General features: G+C 44.3%; 1 protein-coding gene across 6 annotated transcripts in view; it reads right to left on the reverse strand.

The window, feature by feature from the left end:
• The window catches only part of HYDIN (HYDIN axonemal central pair apparatus protein), a 549,453-nt gene that overhangs the window by 141,225 nt on the left and 384,581 nt on the right, over window positions 1-23,647 (reverse strand). For all 6 annotated transcript variants that reach the window (XR_014805538.1, XR_014805539.1, XM_084959659.1 and 3 more), the window contains 3 exons: window positions 22,355-22,498; window positions 17,699-17,842; window positions 12,366-12,679 (listed from right to left, as the gene is read on the reverse strand). Coding sequence is in view for 4 of the 6 variants with exons in the window: in XM_084959659.1 (XP_084815785.1) it covers window positions 12,366-12,679; window positions 17,699-17,842; window positions 22,355-22,498 (602 nt within the window). In the remaining 2 variants the exon portion in view is untranslated. The remainder of the gene's footprint in view (window positions 1-12,365; window positions 12,680-17,698; window positions 17,843-22,354; window positions 22,499-23,647) is intronic.

Raw genomic sequence — 23,647 nt, forward strand, 5'->3', positions numbered from 1 at the left:
TATTACAAAGCCACTGTAATCAAGACAGTGTGGTACTGATACCAAAACAGACAAACATACCAGTGGAAGAGAATAGAGAACCCAGAAATAAACCCAGACACCTATGGTCACTTAATCTTTGACAAAGGAGGCAAGAACATAAAATGGGAAAAAAAAAAACAGTCTTTTCAGCAAGTATTGCTGCGAAACCTGGACAGCTACATGCAAATCAGTGAAACTAGAACACACCCTCATACTATGCATGAAAATAAACTCAAAATGGCTTAAAAACTTAAATATAAGACAAGACATCATCGAACTCCTGGAAGAGAACATAGGCAAAACATTCTCCGACATCAACCTTACAAATGTTTTCTCAGGTCAGTCTCCCAAAGCAACACAAATAAAATCAAAAATAAACCAATGGGACCTAATCAAACTGATAAGCTTTTGCACAGCAAAGGAAACCCAAAAGAAAACAAAAAGACAACTTACAGAATGGGAGAAAATAGTTTCAAATGATGCAACTGACAAGGCCTAAATCTCTGAATTATACAAACAACTTACATAACACAACAGCAAAAAAGCCAACAACCCAATGGAAAAATGGGCAAAAGACCTGAATAGACATTTCTCTAAAGAAGATAGACAGATGGTCAGCAAGCACATGAAAAAATGCATTTTAAAATTTAAATTAAAAAAACTGAAATAGCTACATGAGACTTGTGGCTACTGTATGGGGCAATGCAAGCTACAAAGTCTTACTGATTTTTTGTCTGCTTGAGAGAGTGTTATTAAAGACAGTGGATTTGTCTATTTCTACTTATGGTTCTATGAGTATATTTGCTTTATGAATTTTGAAGTTAAGAGTTATATAAAGTTTAGAATTATTATATCTTTCTGGTGAACTGAATTTTTAAATGACCTAGTAACCTTCTTGAATTCTAGTAACGCTTTTTTGTTGTAAAGTCTATTTTCTTTTTTTCTTTTTAGGGCCGCATCCACAGCATATGGAAGTTCCCAGACTAGGGGTTGAATCAGAGCTAAAGCTGCAGCCACAGCAATGGGGATCTGAGTCTTGTCTGCCACAGCTCACGGCAGCAATGGATCCTTAACCCACTGAGTGGGGATTGAACCCTCATCCTCATGGATCCTTGTTGGGTTTGTTAACTGCTGAGCCACAAAGGAAACTTCCTCTTGTAAAGTCTATTTTAACTGATGTTTCATAGCTTCCTCAGAGCTCCCTTCAGTATGTGCCTGTTGTATCTTTTCCCCTCCTTTTACATGACTGTGTCATTTTTTCCAGGTGTCTCTTTTTAAAATAAGTATGGGTAAAATTCAGAAGCATGATCATTTCCTCAGGTAGTTTCTTTTCCTTTTTTTTTTTTTTTTTTGTCTTTTTGCCTTTTCTAGGGCCGCTTCCTGCAGAATATGGAGGTTCCCAGGCTAGGGGTCTAATCAGAACTGCAGCCACCGGCCTGCACCACAACCACATCAATGCCAGATCCGAGCCACGTCTTCGACCTACACCACAGCTCACAGCAACGCCAGCTACTTAACCCACTGAGCAAGGCCAGGGATTGAACCTGCAACCTCATGGTTCCTAGTCAGATTCATTTCCACTGCACCACAACAGGAACTCCCTCCTGAGCTAGTTTTATTTATGTTGATTCAATTACCAGTATGTATGGATTTATTTTATCATCTTATTTTATAATTTTTATTTGTTTAATTATTTATCTGTATCTTTTCCATGTCACCCCTTCCCTTACTTTTTTTTTTCTTTTGCGTCCACACATGACATGTATGGCAGTTGCTGGGCAAGGAGCTGAGTTGGAGCCGCAGCTGCTGCCCTATACCACAGACACAGCAATGCCAGATTCAAGTCACATATGTGATCTATGCCACAGCTTGGAGCAACACTGGATCCTTAACCCACTGAGTGAAGCCAGGGATTGAACCTGCATCCTTATGGACACTATGCCAGGTTCTTATCTGCTGAGCCACAATGGGAACTCCTCCCTCATTTTTTGATTTATTTCAGATTTATTCTATTTTCTCCTTCATTTTATTTTTTCCTCTTCCAGTTCCATACTTTTATTTCTTTTCTTTAATTATACTTAACAATATCTAAAGTTTACCTTTTCCCTCTTCTGTAACAACTCAAAGACATAAAATCTTTAATTTATCCCCTTTTATACTGTACAGTATTTCAGCCCTATACTGATATTATATTAATTTCCCCAGATTATACATTATTATTATTATTATTATTTTTATGTTGAAATTTTATTTTTATTTATGTTGAAATTTTATTTTTATTTTTTACAGAATAAAATACAAACATTTAAACACAATTACATTTCACACAGATTATTATATCATGGATCTTAAGAAACAGATTAAGTGACTCCTTGGAGAAATGGAATGGAAAATATGCTGAGACAAATAGAAAATTTATTCTATTCTTTATCCCATTTTGTATGGCTTTCATCCTTACTATTTAGTATTATCCATTACATTTCAATTTTTCTTTAAAAATTAGCATTATATTAAAATTGCTATATTATGCAACTAAAATTTATAAAGAAAGCCTTATATACTATTAAATATTTTATATAGCATAATAAAAAGAATAACTTAACTGGTAAGAATAACAAAAATAATACACCCTCTGAAAATAAGTAAAATATAAAATGCATAAATTGGTTAAAAAACAGTGTAACTTTATAAATACTTCCTCACAATTTGTTACATCTTACTGATTCTTCAATATAGGCATTACACCATTCCAGGTGATGTGATAAACAAGACATTATAGACCTTACATTGTACCATGGAGAGAAATGGTTATTAATAATACAATTGTAGAACTGTAGTATTTAATTGTATAGTTGCAATTATTTAATTATAGCTATCATAAATTCTTTGGAGAGGAAATCAGAATCAGATGTAAGAAGACCTCAGCATTCCAAGAATGATGTCATATGACCCCCTTCATGGTGGATTATGCACTTATTTACTACGAGATATATTTCTCCTCCAGAGATTCCTTGTTTACATATCAATTGTAGATTTTTGGTTTGCAGTCATTCTGAAGTTTTGATATGAGTCTATATGTATATGAGATTGTTTTAAGTTGTTATTCTCTTAATTGCAAGTTCATCTCCAGTGTCCTACATTTGCACCCACCTCTTCTCATGATTTCTGATTTTGGTGGTATAATTGTGCATGGATGATTTCGTATCTTTACTGTATATATACATTTACTGGTGAGCCTTGTCATTTGGGACATTTTTGTTTCTGTTGCTGTCTTTTCTTTTCTGCCTAGAGAAGTTCCTTTAGTATTTGTTGTAAGGCTGGTTTAGTGTTGCTGAATTCTCTCACTTTTTGCTTATCTGTGAAGGTTATGATTTCTCCTTCAAATCTGAATGAGAGCCTTGCGTAGAGTAATCTTGGTTGTGGGTTTTTTCCTTTCATCTTGTTAAGTATATCACGCCACTCCCTTGTGACCTGCAGAGTTTCAGCTGAAAAATCTGCCAATAACCTTATTGGGGTTCCCTTGTATGTTACTTGTTTCTTTTCCCTAGCTGCTTCTGAGATTTTCTCTTTGTCTAATTTTGGTTAGTTTGATTAATATGTGTCTCAGGGTGTTCCTCCTTGGGTTTATTTTATTTGGTACTCGTTGTGCTTCCTGGATTTGAGTGAGAGGTTCCTTTCCCATGTGAGGGAAGTTTTCAGCTATTATCTCTTGGAATATTTTTTCTGTCCCCTTCTCTCTCTCTTCTCCTGGCACCCCTATAATACAGATGTTGGTGCGTTTCACATTGTCCCAGAGTTCTCTGAGACTCTCTTCATTTGTTTTCAATCTTTTTTCTCTTTTCTGTTCTGCATCCATAATTTCCACTAATCTGTCCTCCACCTCGCTTATTCCTTCTTCTGCCTCCTGTATTCTGCTGTTGGCTGCTTCTAGTGAGTTTTTTATTTCAGTTATTGTGTTTTGCATCTCTTCTTGTTTAAGTTTTATATCTTGTATCTCTTTGGTCAGTGTTTCCTGTAAGTTATCCATCTTTGCCTTCAGTTTATTTCCAATGTCTTGCATCATCTTTATCATCAACAATCTAAAGTCTTTTTCCTGGATGCTGAGAATCTCCTCATGGCTTAGCTGATTTTCTGGGGTTTTTCCTTTCTCCATCATCTGAGTTATAGTTCTCTGTCTTCTCATTTTTATAGGTTTTTGGTGTGGTGACCTTTTTACAGATAATAGAGTTGTAGACTCTCTTACTTCTGGTGTCTGCCCCCCTTGTGGCTGAAGTCAGTATAGGGGGCTTGCTGTAGGCTTCCTGATGGGAGGGGCTGATGCCTGCCCCCTGGTAGGTGGAGCCGATTCTAATCCCTCTGGTGGGTGGGGCTTAGTCTCTGGATGGGATTAGGGGCTGCTGTGTGCCTGAGGCTCTTTAGGTAGCCTGTTTACTGAGGGGTGGGATTGTGATCCCACCTGGATTATTGTTTGGCCTGGGGCTTCTCAGCACTGACTGACAGGTAGGGCCAGATTTTCCCAAAATGGCCACCTCCAGAGAAAGGCAGCTGCTGAGTATTCCCGAGAGCTTTGCCTTCAATGTCCTTCCCTCACAACAAGCCACATTCACCCCTGTTTTCCCAGGATGTCCTCCAAGAACTGCAGTCAGGTTTGACCCAGATTCCTATGGAGACCTCACTCTGCCTTGGGACCCAGTGCATGTGAAAGTCCGTGTGTGCCTTTTAAGAATGGGGTCTCCATTTCCCCCAGTCCCGTGGAGCTCCTGTGCACAAGCCCCACTGGCCTTCAATGCCAGATGGTGCAGGGGCTCTTTCTCCCAGTGCCAGATTCCCGCACATGAAGTTTTGACGTGTTGCTCAGAACTCTCACTCCTGTAGGTGAGTCTCTGTGAACCAGCTAGTTTTCAGTCTGTGGAGCTTCCCACCGGGAGCTATGGGGTTGTTTATATCGTGAAATCACCCCTCTTACCTCTTGATGTGGCCTCATCTTTTTCTTCTGGAGTAGGGTATCTTTTTTAAGGTTTCCGGTCCATTCGGGTAGAGATTGCTCAGTCTTTAGTTGTGAATTTTGTTGTTTTTAGGAGAGAAGTTGAGTTCTAGTCCTTCTATTCCTCCATCTTCTATACATTAGTATTATTATTTTAATAATAATGGCAGTCTAAGTTTATCCATAATGTTCCATTTTCTGTTTTTTGTTGTTGTTGTTGTTTGCTTTTTAGCACCATACCCATGGCATATGGAAGTTCCCAGGCTAGGGGTCAAACTGGAGGTACAGCTGCTGGCCTACACCACAGCCACAGCGACATGGGATCTGAGCCTCGTCTGTGACCTACACCATAGCTCGTCAGATCCCCAACCTGCTGAGCAAGGCCAGGGATCAAACCCGCATCCTCATGGATAGTAGTCGGATTTGTTTCCACTGAGCCACGATGAGAACTCCTGTTCCATTTTCTTAGTTCAGAAATCCTCCTTGCATCTTAGACATTATGTCTTAGATAATTTTCCTTCTTCCTTAAATATATCCAGTAGAAATGCCTTTGAGTCTGTTCCTCCTTGAATGCACCTGTTCACAATAACCTCCTTCAGTTTTTGTTAATCTAAGGGCTGTTGTTGCTGCTGACTCTGGTTCAAGGCAGCCCACGCCACTTTCTTACTTTAAACCCTCCCATGGCTTTTTACTACATTTTTAAAAACGTCAAACTCCTCAGCATGGCCTAAAACACCCAAACTGACCTGACCCCACAGGGCTACTGTTTCCTGACACATGGGTTTCTACCACCCTGGCCTTTTCATGTTTCAAAAGTTTACTCAAAAATTTACTGATTTAAAATTTTTAAATTAAAGACTGTTACAGGCTGAACTGATGCCCCTTGAAATACTCTGCTGAAGCCCTAACCCCCAGGACTTCTGCCCTTCTGCTCAGGAAATATGCTTAGGTCAACAGCCCCTCGTCTCTCAGCCATCCGTAACTCAAAGGAGCAGGTCGGACAACACCTTGAGTTGGTGAGGGAGGCCACAGAGGTTCTGGTTAAGTCTCTCACCTCTTGTCCCTTGGGCTCTGTGCTCCTTTTCTTAATCTCAACTAGATTAATCCTTTGGGCATGCACCCTACTTCCTGCCAGCATCACGTGCTGGTGATTTCTTACAGCAGCAACAAGAAACTAATACAGCCAAGGAGGATAGCCCTGTTGGTTCTGGATTCATTCTCTGGGCTGTGAAATTGTCATTCTGGCTCAGACACGAGGAGGATGGGAGTTAGGGAAGAAAGGGGCGGGAGGGGCCTGAGAGCTGACCTGGCACTGTGCCCAAGGCCACTATGGCTACTTCTGCTCCCTCTTTTGACCCTTTCTGCTCCCTCATCAGAGCTGCCTTCCCTCCAGCCCTCAAGCTCCATGCTTGCTTTTGTCTCTTATCCAAACTTTTCTGGGAGGTGGAAAAGAAACAAATATGACTGCAGAAGTTTAAAGGACTCTGTGCGGTGTGGGGCCTGTGGGGAAGAAAGGAGGAGATTTATGGAAGGGACAAAAGCTCGGACCAGCAAGAGACACCTGTGGCCCTCAGACCCCCAGGGCTCCCTGGCTCCTGTTGCTTCTTACTGATTTCAGGAGATGTCTCCAAGCTGCCTCTGGGATCCTACTTTTCAAGGAGGGCCTGTATTCGCAATGAACAGGTGCCGATCCACCTAAACTGCTCCATGAAGGAATGGCTGTGACAGCTGACATTTACTGAGAATTTATTATGGGATGGGCCTGTGGAGCCAAGAGCTCTGCGGTGTGGGCTGAGTCAACACTCACCAGGTCCACATGTGGGAGGTGATGTCGCCCTCTGGTGAGGACGAGGGAAGCCAAGGCTCAGGACACTTAGCTGTCCACCAAGGTCACAGGGGGCAGGCGGCCAAGCAGGAGGCTGCCTTAGGGGCCAGGGCCAGGCTCTTATCACGCTGAGCAGCCCTGGAAGCCTGGGGTGCAAGGATCCCCCGTGACGGGCCCGAGTTTCAATAAAATGATTTTTGATTTGAAAGAAAAAGAATCATGTTTCATTTTCCCCCTAAAAATTTTTGTTTTCTCGGCAGGGCCCTTGGGCAAAGTAAAGGCCTATCCATGCTCAGAGGTCTGGGGTCCCCTGGCTGCAGGGAGGAGTCGGGGGACAGGGAGGTGCTCAGGCCTGGCCCTTCTGACCACACACGGCCGGGGTCTGCGAAGGCTCGCTTCAGCCTTGATGAGCAGGAGTCTCTATTCTTCTTCAGAAGGAAAAGGGGTCTGAGTCCACCTCTTGGCGTTTAAGGACCCTATAGTCCAACACTTAGGGATTGTGCTTCATTTAGCAGCACTTGGTGGGAAAAGATGAAGAAGAAAAAGAGACCCCTTAAGACTGGAAAACAGCCACCAATTACAGGTTTTTCTTTCATGTGTCATCTCAGAGACACATGTACTTTATAAACGTATCTCATTTAATCCCCACAATGACTCTCTTCGGTGCCTACATCATCCCCACTTTACAGGTAAGTAAAACATGATGCAGGGTCACATGGCTCGGAGGACAGAGCTGGGAGTCTAGCCAGCCGTGTCCGATGCCACAGCCCAGGACCTCAACTACCATCGATGCATCACAGCTTAGTAAAGTCCCATTTCGAGGCAACAGGAATTGAGGGGTGATGAAGAGACAGACAGAAGCATCTGGGAAGTGAGCATCCCTCCACTGCCCCCTCCAGCGCTTCCAGCCTCCTCTCCCAATCACAACACCAGACAACTGACAGGCACCACAGAAAAACCAGAGGGAGAACAACACACTTCCTTTGCTGTTGGGCTGGGCTCCCTTGGGTCCTTGTATCTGTTATTTATAACCTGATGTGGGAACAAAAAGGCGGAGCTGCCTCTGGAGACCGTGTGGCACACATGCTCTAAGTTCCGGCATCCCCTCAGCCTGCGGCTCCGCGTCTGGGCACAGGTGCCAGCCCAGCCTGCATCCCCATGGCTGTCTCTGGCCTCTTAGAAGCAAAGCCTGGTTTGAGTGTGGGCTTCCCTGAGCTCCTCTTTCACACAGACACCACGAAGCATGGTGTTCTTACCCAGCTGAGCCATCAGGCCGGAGAAAGGGCATGTTTCTGCAGTGCCGGCCACACCGGCATCCGCACCCAGCCTAGATGTCATCACAGCTTCCTCATGACATGCAAAGGGGTGAGCGCATGGATGGTCATCCACCAGAGTCGGTGGGGACCCTGCCCTGCATGTGGACTCATGCGGATGAGCAGGTTTCTAAGGCAGTGACTGGCTGGCCGCTTACAGAGTGATTACCTAACATGCCTGTCCACCTCACTTCTTTGTTCATGCTTCTGCGACATGAGGGCCAACTTGCAACAAAGAATATGCTTAAGCAAGAGAGAGGCCCAAGGGCCCACGTCAGAACTGCCTACGAAATCTCTCTCTCACACACACACACACACGCACGCATGTACACACGTACTCGCTCCCACTCCCGCCCAAACACACACGCGGCTGATGCCTGCGTGTTGGGATGGGCAGGGATGTTGAGAGCTGTCTAGGCCTCCTTATAGCCTGCCTGATAAGAGAAAAATAAACTCCTCTTTTATACTTTTGTTTCTTTTACTAGTTGTGAGGCGTAGAAGAATTCAGATTGGAAAAGAAAGGTGCGTGTTGGTATATCTGATGAAAGTGACCTTTAGCCAATAAGTGGTTCATGTTTTTCTTATGGGCTGCACAGACAGGGCCTGTCTAGACAGCAAGTGGCTTTTTTTTTTTTTCTCTTCAAGGTGGCATTTATGCCTTGAGCCTTTTCATTTGGCGGGTGCCAGGAAGCTGACAGAAAAGAATGTTAAACCAGTTATGAAATTACTCTCCTCCCATGACAAATACCAGGGGCAGGAGGAGCAGACGATTAATTAGAAAATACCCTTTAAGGACCTACTCTGTGCTGCGGACTGTGATGGGCTCTGGGATCTGGGGCAACAGAACTCCCTGGCCTCCTGGGGATTAAGAGCCAGCTGGGAAGGTGAACGCTAGTCAGTTGCGAATGTGATGTGCCACCAAGGAGTTGGGCTACCAGTGCCTGTGACAGGGGACCGCGTGTGGGGAAGGGTCTCAGAGCAGGCCTCCTGGGAAGGACATTTGCGACTTGAGGGAACAGGATGAGCTTGGTGAGGAGAGGGGAGAGCTTCCAGTGAGACAGGAATAGCACCGGGCAGGAAAGAGGCCAGAGTGGTGGGTACCCAGGAAGAAGGTGAGGGAAAGAGAAGTGAGAAGGAGCTGGAGAGGAATACGGGGGCCGCGCATGCTGAGCCTCATGGAAGCGGAAGTATTTTGTACTTTGTTCAAGAAGCATGGGTACCCATTCGAGTGGGAAAGCAGCTCATCACGTGGCTGCTGAGGGGGGAGGGGATGGACTGTGGCACAGGAATGGAAACAGAGAGCCCAGTCAGGGGCTGTCACAATGGTCCAAGCAAGAGGGGACGGGGACTTCAACTAGGGTAACAACTGTGGGCACGGGAACGAGAAGGCTTTAGAAAGTGCAAGAGGGAGAACTTGGGGATATATTGGATGGGGTGGGTGGGGTAAACACAGGGTAAGGGAGAGGAAGGAGTCCGGATGCCCCCAGGACAGTGATGTTATTTACTAGGACAGGGGCCCTGGTGGGGACAGGGAGGACAGGAGAGCCTGAGTCTGGAGTGGGGCAGTTTGGACACAAGTCCCTGGGGAGACATTCAAGAGGAGAGGCCAAGGAAGGAGGGCTCTAGCTGGAGACACATATTTGGAAGCATCCAGCAGCGGGGTGGAGATGGGGCTGTGGGCGGGGGCACCTGCCAGGAAGAGCAGAGGGCCCGGGAAGAAGCCCTGCGTCCTGTGACTCCAGCAGAGCTGTTGAAGGCCTTGGGCTGAGAAGCAGTGGGCAGTCGAGGGGACAGGGGAAAAGCAGGAGAGTAAGGTTTTAGTCAAGCCAGGAAAGGAATGTCTTTCAGGAAGAAAGGGTTAGACAACTGTGCTGAATGCTGCTAAGTTATCTTTCTGAAAAAACCTGATCCATCACTTTCCTGATTACAAATCTCACTGCTGCCCCCCAAGAAAGAGTCTAAGCTCCTTATCATGGAACACCAGGCCTCACACACAAGACTGCCAATCTACCAGCCCAGACTGTGTCCCCTGATTCCCTGCCACCTGGGAAGTCTACGCTGTGGCTGCGCTGACCAGCCCTCTGCCTCTCCAGCTTTCTTTCCCCCACACTGTGGTTTATGTCTGGGGATCTGCCCTACTTTCACTGCTTCAGCCCATGTGGTTCTGAGGTCACCACTCATCAGGCCAATGCTAATCAAGGGCTTCGCCCTCCCCTGACAGTGACCGGTCAGGGGAGGGAGAGGAAAAGTGTTTAAGCTGGTCCCATCAGGTGAATTTCCTAGAAATCCTGGGATCAAAGCTCATGTTCCAATCTGGTGGTTCAGGGTTTGCATGGACATGGCCCTGGGATGGCCAGCAGCATTTGGTGACCATGGGAGAATAGCTGATCTGAGAACATGTCTAACACATGAAGGAGAGCAGAGCTGAGACAGGGACTCTGGCTCCCGCGATTGAGTCCTTGCTTTAAGCCAGCTTGGAAGCCAGAATGAACTTGGACTTCGGAATGTGGGCAACAGTGAATGACCTTTGCTTTTCATTTTGCTTAGGGTCAGGTTTTCTGTCACGGGCAGCAGACTCCATGAGTCCTAACTCATACACGTGCTTCTCCTGTAATGGCGAGTATGCTTCCCTGCTTCTCCTCCTTGGAGCATCTACCTGTCTCTCAGGGCAGGCTTCTTGTCCGACTCCTGTGAGCATCATCCCCTCTCTGTCCTCCCTCAGAGCCTGGCATGATCATGTGTTCAGCGTGGTTACACAGCGGCTTTCCCCCAAGCCTCAGTCCAGGGATCATGTCTCACTCACTTCCATATCCCTGATGCCTCACACATGATCTGGTGCTTAAGAGTCACCTATCAAATGTTTTTTGAGTGAATCTCTGAATGAATATGTGAATTATAAGCAGCAGCCCGGTATCAACATATTGGAAGATACTGAAGGAAGGACAAATGTAGTTAGATGAATGCTCAAGCCAATGAAAGAGTAAGTGTATCATCTCCAGTACTGGCTAAGCACATCTTCAAAATGTCATTATTTTAATTATGAAAACGGCCTCTTGAAAATAAAAAATAAATAAAGCGTATCCATTGCTCCCAGATGGAATAAACTCATTTAGCTATGTTACATCAGAATAACTTCACACAATCTGGTATTTGAAACTCATTAGGTCAGGTTGGCTGATTTTTCCATAAGTATTTTAAATGTTTATCACCTACAGAATTTCATCCCAAACCTGAATGGTCCTTGGCACATAATGAGCAGGGTCCCTTGATCAGGTCCAGACCCAGCTTCAGTGCTATGCTGCATCGTCATCAGATGTCTACGGAAGACATCCAGAGCAAGCCATGGTTACCAAGGTAACAGGTGCGGGAGAGGAAAGGATGGCAGTCATACACGAGAAGAGGACCGTGTAAAGGAAACAAGGACCAGCCAGGAAACAACAGCCAGTTAAGAACAGCCACTCGACATTCAGGTGCTGAAAACCAAGCTGTCCAAACATCCAGTGCGGGAATATACAGAAGCCCATTAATCCTGACCATCCATGGGCTTTTGATCCATCAACTGAAGCCTGGCTGAAACATTTTTTTAAGGGAGTGTTTTCCAAATTAAGATGGATTTAGCTTTGAAATGCGCAGAAGAGACATTTCTAAACCCAAATATTATGAGACAGATGTTCCCTTTTGGTACTCAGCAACTCTATTTTGTGTGTATATATATGTGTGTGTGTGTATATATGTGTGTGTGTGTATATATATATATATATATATATACACACACGTACACATATGGGTCAGAACTCAACCCACTGAAACATGCAGAAAATGGAGCTCAGGGTAGCACATATCTCATGTACTGTTGTACCCAATTTGCGCTTTGGGTTTGAAACGCTTATTAAGGAAACCCTACAAAGACTATTTTCAGTGGAAAATTTCTAACGATCCAATTGCTCGATTCCAAATTACAGCAGGCTGAGGGTTACTGCTTTGTTATTTTTGGTGGCAATTGGCACATTCGAAGATGTTTTATCTGCTTTTCCTCTTTGGAAAACTAGGATGGACCATGGGTCTTTGTTCCCTCTGTCACAGATTAGTTGTTGGAACTGAAAGTATTCACGAAAGACCAGGACTCAGGATACAGGAAGCCCAGTGCAGAGCTCAAAGGAGAGGAAAAAAAAAAAAATGAAGCACAGAGAAGAGCTTGGCAAGATGCCATGCTGGTTGGTACCTTATCTGATTTTCCTCCTCGTCCACCAGGAAGAACCAGCGAAACTTCACAACAAGGGGGCTGCAGTTGGTGATCGTGATGTAGCGGATCACCTCGGTATCGTTCAGGATACAGCCAAAATCCAGCTCCATGGTCTCAAAGGTGAGGTTGGGGTAATTCACCTCTCCACGCAGGTGCAGGCTGTCTACTTGAGGATGCTCCACATACTTGATGGCTAGGATTTCTTCTGCCACCCAGTTGTTCAAGTCGTTTTTGTAGGAAGGGTCAAATTTGACCAGCAGGTTTTTTTCTTCACCGGTCTCCAATTTAATAGGCTACAAACAAGAAAATGGGGAATTACCAACCTCTGTACTAGGCATTTCCAACCTGATACACGAAAGAGGACAACCAAAGTTATTCATATTTATGTACACAGACATACATATACACACAGATATGCACAGATAAGCAAGAGGCACACGTGTATCCATACTTGATCCATAATTGCATATCTACGTATATATAATTAAACAGCTAGTCTATCAATATTGATATCTATTCATGTCTATGTATACAGACACAGACATACATACTTTTTAATGGTTGAAAATGAAAGCAAGAAAAATTTGGAGGGGAACTATTTGAAGGAAGAGATTTTGATCAGCATTATGAGGTTCTAAGGATTGAGGAGGTGTAAAAGGAAAATCTGCAATGAATAACTATTAAAAAATATTCTTAACTGAAAATAAATTAGATGGTAAAATGCTCTTCCTGGATAAGTGGGAAAAGTTCTTTGCTTAAGAAAAAATTTAAAAGGTTTTGGAAGGGGCTCTGTAGAGGGTGACCCAGAAAGGCACGGATTAGGTAATTTAATTTCTTCTTCTAACGTCTGCAATTCTAACTCTTAAGCACAGTGTTATTCACGTTCTGCTGTTTTCTATTCAACTTAAAATGACACTCCAGAGCTGTGCAAAGTTTGTTCAGTAGATTGTGTTTGTTCTTTTCTCTCTTTGACTCAAATCCCCATGTGTTCCTTGATGCCAAGGCCACAGAAACACTTTCCCAGAGAAAGCCTGGCTCTGAGTTGGCTTTTTTAGGAATCGCTTAATTCCCACATTTAATCAGCTTGAAAGCCACCTTCTGGTTTTGCACAAAGTGCCCTGAAGCATTCGGGAGGAATACACACAGGAGCAAATCTGTTTACAGGGCATTTCCCTCTCCACTGAGTTTCAAGGTTCAGGTATTTAACTGTGCACTTCAGTGACATGATTAGATGGTTTCAGGTGATGAAGCCAATCACCCGATTCAAGAGTCAGAGAAAGGGTAATGACTCTTCAGTTGGCTAATCTCCTCTGAAAACCTCACCAGCCACTGGGCACAGGTGGCTGGGCACAATTAGGAACCCACTCTTATAGATCACGGCATCTGGAGCCCTAGGTATCATAATGCTTGGTGTTTAAACATCTTGGAAAATTGACTTAAACATTTTTTTCCCCCCAGAGGAAGGATTTTGTTGCTTTGTGGAAATGATACGTACCCACAAAATTTTACTTCATATAAAAAAGCATGAAGAAGTTAGAAACTAAGATTTCACCAGGTATTATTTCTCAGAGTTCACTTCTGGTAAAACCTAAGTCCAGACATGAAAGATGGATAAATAAAATTTTATGAAAATGGAATTGGACTAATTTATTTTTTAAAAATTCATCTTTGAATTAAAGAAAAACCTGAAAAGAATTTTCTTATGCAAGTGATATTTACTGTAAGATCATGAACTCTGGGGCCGGACTGCTCGGGTTCAAAGCCTGGCTCTGTTGGTCACTAGCTCTGTGAACTTGGGCAAAGTTGTTGGGCATTCCTAGATCTCAGTCTCTCCATCTGTAAAACAGGGGCAATAATAGCACCTAACTCTTTTAAGAGGATGAAATAATATATTTACCATGTATTCAGAGCGATGCCTGACCCATAATGTATGGTATATAAATGCCAGTTATTCCTGTCATCCCTTTCTGATCAAGAGAAATGATCAGAAAGTGTGAGGTCCAAGGTTAGTCTAAGATTTTCCCTTGGTGAGTCTCTCTTTCCTGCTTAGATGCCATAGATTCCTCGGCCATCAGTAAGACTGGGAACTAAGATATGCCTCTCTGTTGAATAATTTGTATCATTGTATGCCAGGGCAAGGTGTGGTCTTAATTTCTAAAAAATCTTTTTTAAAAATTTCATTTTTATTTTTGAAAAGATTGAACAATGAGAAGTAGGTCACCTTTGTGCCCATCTCTCCTCCTGTAACCCAGGCCAGCTATGCCCCTTACACAAGTATCTTATCTTTGTCTGAATATAAAGATAATGTATGCCTATAGAATCACATTCATATATGTGTTTTTTATTTTTTAAGCACGTGGTAGCAAACTATGGCCCTTTTTCCATACTTTGCTATTTCTACAGGGGATAACTCATCAGTGCACATGGAGCTGCCTCACTCACCACTCCCCCCCGCCCCCCCCCCCATTTTTTTTTGGCTGTTTATGGCCACAGTTGCGGCATATGGAAGTTCCCAGGCTAGGGGTCGAATTGGAGCTGCAGCTGCTGGCCTACTCCACAGCCACAGCAACACAGGGTCTGAGTGGTGTCTGTGACCTATACCACAGCTCATGGCAACACTGGATCCTTAACCCACTGAGCGAGGGCAGGGATTGAACCTGCGTCCTCATGGATCCTAGTCAGGTTCTATACCACTGGGCCAGGGCAGGAACTCCCTCACTCCCTCTTTTTAATAGCTGAATTTACCCCATCATAGAAGTCTGCGTCATTTATTTAGCCAATCTCCTATTGATGGATACTGGCTCCCAGTCTTTTGCTCTTGTAATCAATGTTTCAATGAATATCTTTGTATATATCTTTGTCATCTTGTATATTGTGTCTATGTCTATAGGATACATTCCTAGGAGTGGAATGTCTAGGTCAAAGGGGATGGGCATTGCAAAAGCGGAAAGCCACTGCCATACTGCCTTCCAGGGTACACCGCCCTGACACCACAAGGGAAACATCGGTTTCCACATGCTCTCCCTAACACAGGGCATTCCCCAATTTTTGTTCTTTGCCAATCTGATAGGAAAAAAATGTTTTTTCAAATTAATTTATATTTGCATTTCTTCTAACGTGAGTAAAGTTGAGCATATTTTCATATATTTAAGAGATGTTCTTTTTGTAAAATCTTTGTTCATTTCCTTTGCCTATTTTTTTTTTTTTTTTTCTTTTTCCACACCCATGGCATATGGAAGTTCCCAGGCCAGGGGTTGACTCAGAGCTACAGCTGCTGGCCTACATCACAGACACAGAAATGGGGGGATCCAAGCCGTGTTTGTGACCTACACCACAGCTCACAGTAATGCTGGATCCCCGACTAACTGAGCAAGGCCAGGGATCAAACCTGCGTCTTCACGGATACTAGTCAGATTCGTTTCCACTGAGCCACAGTGAGAACTCCTTTTTGCCTATTTTTCTATTGCTTGTTGGTATTTTCCTTGCTAATGTGGAAAAGCTAATTTTAAAATTATATTTTATATGCTTTTTATTTAAATTATTCTTGCAAGTCATAAAAAAGGTCAAACTGTACGACAAGAGTTACTGCAAGATACTGTAGTTCCTGACCCAGCCTGCATCCCAACTATTGCAAGGCCGCCATTTCTCAATTCTTGCAGCAGGGCGGGTCTACAGAACAATTTTTGGCAAAGAGGGGAATGATCAGACAGTGCACATAACTCAGAGACCAGGGATTATCCTGCGGTATCAACACTGACACAGAAAATGCCAAATTTCCCAGAACATTTTTATGGGGTTCTTTGGGACAGAGCATTTATCCTTCTGTCTTCGAATAAAAGCTAACTGTCCACATCTTCTGAGTGGGGTCGGCCGGGACAGCTTTCTGGCGCACATGGAATATCTGCTGTCAGCACTCTGCTCACACGCTTGTCCCTAAGCCCAGGCTACCTGGACTGAACGATTCCCACTTCCTTGCAGCCTCACTGGAGAATGTTCTAGGCCTCAGGTTTTTGTGCCTTTGTCCACCCACTCCTTCCTCATTCTAGCCTCTAAAGTTTGTTGTAATCTTTCATTATGTGGTTATACGCGTCCTCTTCCCCTTTTATTTGATTGTTCTCAGTGTTTTTCTTTTTGAACATTTCTATGTTTTTCTTATTAACATTTCAGGACGGACAAGAGTGGGTCTATCCTACCCCCAGACAGAGAGTTGGTCACGTCTGTGTTTTCATTTTCTCATCTCATCTCCTTTGACTTCCTCTGCTCTGCGAGTTCATGCTTCATCTCCTCTTAGAACACGTGCATCTGGTCCTTGAACCCTTTTTAAAGCCATCTCTGTAATTTCTTGGAGGCTGAAGGAAACGCCTGGTTTGTACTCTGGGTTTTCTTCCTTGCACAAGTTCCCATGCAGTCAGTTTCATCTGCTTATGAGCATCTCCTTTTACTTCTCTGTTCAAAGATCTTAGCTGTCCCCCCCCCCCCCACCAAATCATGCTTGAATATAACCCACTCAAGAATCAGTGAGGCAGAGCAGGGGAGGGTGGTGGTGCAGGACTGCTCTGTCTGCTGCCCCCCACAAATATCTGTCTCCCTGAGTGTGGCTACAGCAAACGTCCTTAAGACACAGGGTCCCTCTTCTGAGACCTTGGAATTGCTGCAGCTGCTGGCCCGCCCTTCCTGCTCTATACCACTCTCTGTGAGCTGTCCCTGTAGACTGGGGCCCAAACACCATGGGGTGTGGGTCTGGTCTCTCTTTCAATCCTCCTTCACCTCCGCTCTGCATGGCCCCTTGCCCCAGGGCCCAGCCGTTCTGGTGTCTTCCCGCCCAGGCAGGGATTGCGAGGATAATCTTGTAGGAATGTTCAGAGAACAGGGGGATCCTGCCCTAGACGCTGGCCAGGTGAGCTCCCAGCCTCCTCCCTCAGCCCAGGTCAGCTTTCCCAGTATCTGGAGATGGGCTGGGCTGGTTTAGAGTCGGCACTTTGAGGACCGAGGTTTGGTCAGATTGGAGGGGGACTAGAAGATCTTTATTGTCCTTGGAGGCAAGTCACTGTTTTCTAAAGATCAGCTTTGTTATGACGGGCAGGGAGGCAAGGGTCATAAAAAATGCACAGGAAGTTCTCACAGCGTTAATAACAGTTTTCCTACCCACTGATGCTGGAAGTTACTTATGACTCACTTTCGATGTCTGTGCTATTTTTTCCTTTTTATTTCCTGGATTCTTTATATCTTTCTGGGCTGCAATCAGGCAGCGTAACAATACTACTCCCTCCTTCTGTCACACATACAGAGTTGGGGATCCTCTGTCCAGTTACCTTAGGCGTTCTGGGCAGCAAGGATCTATCGGTCTCGCAGATCCAAAAGGGTCCTCCTGTCGAGAGCAACAGGTTCACGGGCAGGGTGGAGATGTTCTTCAGGACCAAGGGCTGGTAAGCGGGTTCCAGGAGAGTGTTAGGTTTCTACGAAAAAAGAGAAAAAAGAGGAAACAAACCAACATGTGGTAAACACAGTAAGCCTTTAGCAACCAAAGCCTGATATTCATCTTTAATAGCAGCATTGGCATTCTATTTATATCTATAGATTATAGATTTATATTCTAGCTATTTACTTATCTAGCTATAGATAATATACATATCTCTATATATTGTAAGGATCACTTCTCAGTAGTTGATCATACATTCCAAATGGTTTGTCTACATTTCGACAAGGGATTGATACAGAGATTTTCTATCTATCTAGATGGATATCGATATAGATTATCTACCACTGAGAAGTGATCCCACATAAGCTGGAAAGTACAGATTCGATTTTCTTACTTTCTGGTTGCCTGATATATATATAATAAAAAAGCCTATACGAGCCATGCCTCTGTACAGAACTATTACTACAGAGGTTTCCAAAGTGTCCTAAAACGTGATAAGTTATGGAAGAGCCCATGTACCATCACAATGAATAAAAGATTTTGCTCCATGCAACACTCTTTCATGCTTAAAATACCCAATGTGCAAATATACCTATCCTGCTCGTAACTATTTCTTGTAAAATTTTCCTGGTAACACTGGAATAGTTGATTTAGAAATATCTTTTCACTCTGCTAGAGAGATCAGAGTTCACATTTCCATTCGAAAAGGCATCAGCAAAGGATCTTGAGCTGAACATTTCTGGTCAGACTGGAGTTTTCTCAATCTGATGTTGGGGTCCCCATTATCTCCTCTGTGCCCTGGAAAGGAGGTCCTTTAATAGCAGCAGGAGGTGACTGGCAGCCTGAGTCTCTGGCCTCCAAAGACAAGCTCCCCTGCATTTCCCGGCTTTTCTAACAGCGCTAGCCTATTTTCCCCCGGCTTCTCTGTTTTGATTTGCTCCCCCCCAACCCCCGTTCCAATTTCAGTTAAATCCTCCTGATTCCACATGGCACTTTGTCTCTGTCTCTGCTTCTTTGTCCAGCATAGCCTTTCTTCCAGTGCGGTTCCTGGAGGCCCTGGCTCTGAGTTAGCTTGGGGGCCCAGTGTCCATCATGTCTTAATTCAGGCTGCTATAACGAATACCACAGACTGGGTGGTTTAAACAACAGCCACTTATATCTCATAGTTCTGGAGGCTGGGGAGTCCAGGATCACGGGGGCAGCATATCCGGTATCTGGTGAGAGCCCACTTCCTGACTTGTAGGCGGCTGTCTTTGCACTGGGTCTGCACATGGCCGAGACAGATCATCTTTCTCGTCTCTTCTGACAAGGGCGCTAATCCTATTCATGAGGGCTCCACCTCCACGACCTCGTCATCTCCTCAAGCCCCACCTCCAACATCCTCGTATAAGGAATTAGGGCTTCATTATATTAATTTTGCAGGAACACAAATATTCAGTCCATAAAGTTGGCTTGAGCCTCCTGCCACCAGCCCCCTGTGCACTCCTAAAGTTCTTTCAGAGGTTCGGTCTGGCATGTACCACGAGTTACAGCCACTGCTTCCTCCCCTCTAACATGGCAACAGAGGTACTGGGTCCATCTTACCCTTTGAGATTGCAAACTACAGTCTGGGGAGGGATGGAGCAGCACTGCTGACCTTCCCCCAGGCTGCTGTGTCACCGCAGGTAGCTCTGAAGTGAGGAAGCCACACTTGGTTGGTTTTGGCGAGAGGCCATGTCAAGGTTAGTGATGAGAAGGAGACAATGCACAGAGAACTGGTTCTATTTTAAAATGACCCCTTCTCTCCAGCTTGTTTGTCTTGCCAAATATCAGGAGGCAGGATTTGCTGCTGGACTTCATGAAGCAAAGTGACTGCTAGTTTCAATTGACCTTTTCAATTCCACAGAGATGTGGTTTCCTCTCTGTGGCTTATGAATGGGATGACAGGTATACAGTAGATCAAATGTGAGCAAACGGTTATCGAAAAATTCTTCCCATAGTCAGGGCTGGTATCATTATAGTCTAATGTACGAAATCAGATACACTGTCTTGAGCTGAAAACAAGGAGACAGAAGGGATAATTGGGTGTTACGTAATTAAATCTGAATACCAAGACCCAGCAGGTCTCTTGGAAATGCTGGGTAACAAACTTGCGTTTCTTCATTGTCCCTGATATGGATCAAATGTGAGCAGGAAATGAACAGTGAAAAATACAGTAGTAAGACAGATTTCAAACTTGTGATAGTTGGGAGGAAGGACAGAAGGGCAAAAATAAACAGGGTACTGTGACTCAATTTCTTTCCTAATTTAAGATGTCATTATCATACTCGAAATATTTGCTATTTTATTCTAGTGATAAATCCAAACAATAGACATTTAAACCAGAATATGCTTTAAAAAAAAAAAAACTAGGCTTAAGGATATAAAGAGAAGAGGAGGAACAGTACCCATACATTTTTATGAGGGTTTATGGGCTTCAGAGAAAATCTAATAAGAAAATAAGCTGCATATTTAACATAGATTGTAATGTCTTGCACAGAATAGCTCTTCAATAAATCTTCACTGAATTTTCTCTGAATAGCTACATTTAGAGGAAATATGATGCCACCAAATTTGGCACAGCAGTCGCCAATAAATATCTTTTCTGGTTACTCAAAATGGGAAGAATTTAAAACAGCCATGAAAGCTTAACAACTGTAGCAAGAATTCTTGTAGTAGTTTCTTTTTATATGTCTCATGGAGATTGTCACAGTTAGTCTGGCATCCTGTAACCAAAACCCTCATCCTACTGCTTCAATGTCTCCATTCCCCACTAGTCTGTGAAGCCAGGGCTTCTGCTGTGTCTTTACTGCCTAATACGCTGAAGCTGCTCCAAGATTATTTGCTGATTTGGATAGAATTTGTACATCTTACTTCCCATACTGACCTATAATTTCCTTTATCCATCTCCCAACAGAGTACCTTATCCACGGTGGCTGTGCAAGAGATATTTATTTAATATGACTAGTGTGGAAATTGTTCATATTAATTGTTCACATGTTTCATGTGAACATTATGGAAAGCACTACTGGAAAAATAGTCCTGAACGTTCTCCTGCAAGCCTCCAGGAGTGAAAAGAACTCTGGTTGGTTCCCCTATGACCAATCAGGCACCACGACACCTGCTCCTTTTGTAGAGGTAACACCATGGGAGCTTCCTTAGTGCTTGGTCTTCCCCATTGGCTGTGAGGTTCATCAGGGAGGGACTGTTCTCATGGTTGTACCTCTCATGAACCAATAGAGTGCCTGGCACAAGGTAGGGCTGAATAAACACCCACTCAGCAGCCGGTGTGACTGTTTCAGTGAATATATCTGAGCACGTCATTCCCCTCCCTGAAGCCGTCCACCTAGAACAAAACCCAAAGTTTAGAACCTGCAGCCCAGTCCTGCCATGTCTGGCCCCTGCGCACTTCTCTAGATGGACCTCATGTCATTCTTGGCATGGTCCCTGCCTAAGGTGGCCTTTCAGTTCTTTACGCCGACCAAGCTCTTGCCTGGTTCAGGCCATTTCCATGTCTGTTCTCTCTGACAACAATTCACTCCCCCTCCCTCGTCACCAGAGTCACTTCTGTTTGTCTTTCAAGTCCCAACTCCAGGCACTTGCTCGAGGAAGCCGTCTATGAACACACATGCAAGTAGGGTCACGTCTCCTGATAGATGCTCCCATTCCACCTTATACCTCTTCTTCACAGCACTGCAATGAACTTTAATAGTCTGTTTACAGTTTGGAACCTCAACCAGCCTCTTTGCTTTGACTCTGTCAGATCTTCAGCACACATGGGGTCCTTGACTCATCCCTGTTTCGAACATAACTAATTCTCTGCTGGAAGCCTGGAAGCTGGGAGGAGGTCCAGCCCTGCTGCGGTATCCTTCCCTCCTCTTCACCATCCCGACCCCTGCCTGGAGCAGCAGTCACCCCGTCTCTTCCCTTTTCTGAGCCTCCCTGCTTTATCGCTCATACTTAGTGGCATATAAAGTCATGAACAGTTAGAGGTATATACATTAGAGAATGTGAATCGAATAGTTCAAGTGATTATTCTCAAGCAGTGTTGGGCGATCCACAAGATAGCTGAACTTGTGTCTCAGTTTCCTCATGGGAAAGATACAGACCCTTCTACACAGATTGTCCAGAGGGACAGCTGGGAAAGTGTATGGAAGGAGCACGGCTCAACGATGCCCAGCACCTACCAATCCATAAGTGGCAGATACTCCTACTGGTTATCGTAATTATTAATCGTTCTTCTCCAACCACTGCTATACGGTGATGTTTATTTTACCAAGTTAGCGTAAAATGGTGGATCAAAATGCGTTCTCAGTGCACAGGAAGACCCCGTCTCATGGAAGGAAGATTTCCACGGCAACTCACATTTCAAAGGCATCTAAGTTTAGATTCAGAACTTTGAGATGAATGCGTACTGGTCTCTGAAGCTTAAAAAACATTGGCTGGGTATCAGCTTCCCATTAATTTTGCTTTCTGAACAAAAGGAACCCCAGCCAGAGCGCCTGGCCCTCCCCCGCACAGCGCCGCTGACCTTCTCTAGTCGGTACAGGAGCTGCTTGGTGGACGGCTGGATGAGCGGAGCCACGAACTCACAGATGACGGTCACGGTCATCACCAGGCTCCGCCCCCTCTGGGTCCCGATGGTGGAGTGGCACACTAGCTTCTCTTGGACTACCTGCGGACGAGATATACCAGCATTTGTGACAGTCGGCAAACTGATTCTCAGTCGCCTGCCTGGGGACACCAGAGAAGAGCACAGTCTTGGGAGCAGTGCATGTCGGGGACAGGTCCCTGTCACACAAGTAAAGTCTGATGGGTTAGACAAGTCCAGGACGGATCCTGTGTCGACTTCTGGCTGGTGCTGAGGGCACAGTCAGTCTCATGTGTACAGACGATCCATTATGCATCAGGACTAAGGACTGGCTGTGCAAAACAGGGATGGACGACACAGATAAAAAATCCTTCATGGGCTTAGAGTTCACTGGTAGTTACCTGTTCTTATCAAGCTAGTTGGAAACTGGCTGGAAGAGTTTTGCTTTTCACATTTGAATATTTAAAAACCATGTAGGGTAAGTAATATTTCTTTGGACCCAAGAGGCATAAATTCTCATAAAGAAGAAAGGACCCAAAGTTAATTTATATTGTGAATGGCCTGTACGGAAGAGAGTTCAGGTTTCAGATGTTAATGAATTCAAGTCTATTCTCAGTTGTGTAGCAGAACGTGGATGAACAGTCAGGAAAGCTTTCAGCAAAGCTAAAATTGAATTTAGAACCTGGAAGTTCAGCTTGGGTGTGTTTAAAAATACAGCCAGCTCTTGATAACAACACTGAAAACAGGCTCCTTCAACAAGCGGTGTCCGGAGATGAGGGGCTGCACTCTAGTCATCTCTGCCCCTTTGGTGCCTAGCATGGTGTTTGTCATGTGCTACCTCCTCCACGGAAGCTGGCTGAGACCTGAGTAACAGACAGAACACGTAATACACTCCATAATGGAAGATAACCTTTTTTAAAAATTGAGGACGTGTTTTCTCTGAAAATGCTCTACGAAGAAACAATGCGAGTGAAACAACGTGCCCTCTGTGACCCTAGAGGAACGAAGCCATGGACCAGCTTTCCCATCTCGTCGGATGGGAGACAAATTCTTACTGTTTCCTATTTCAAGGGCAGAAAGTATAGCATTACCTCCTAATTTAGGGAACATTAGCAAGAGCTCAGGTAAGCACTGGTTCTCATTCACACAGTCTGTCTTTGTGAAGAGGCTTGTACGTGATTACAGAAGACTTCCTTTTAGGTTTTTGATGGAATTCCATGAGGGTATGAGAAT

This window comes from Sus scrofa, chromosome 6 (assembly GCF_054392235.1).
Source record: "Sus scrofa isolate SSC_HxYL_T2T_F1_AM1 chromosome 6, Sscrofa_HxYL_maternal_Yorkshire_Landrace_v2.0, whole genome shotgun sequence".
NCBI classification, from domain to species: domain Eukaryota; kingdom Metazoa; phylum Chordata; class Mammalia; order Artiodactyla; family Suidae; genus Sus; species Sus scrofa.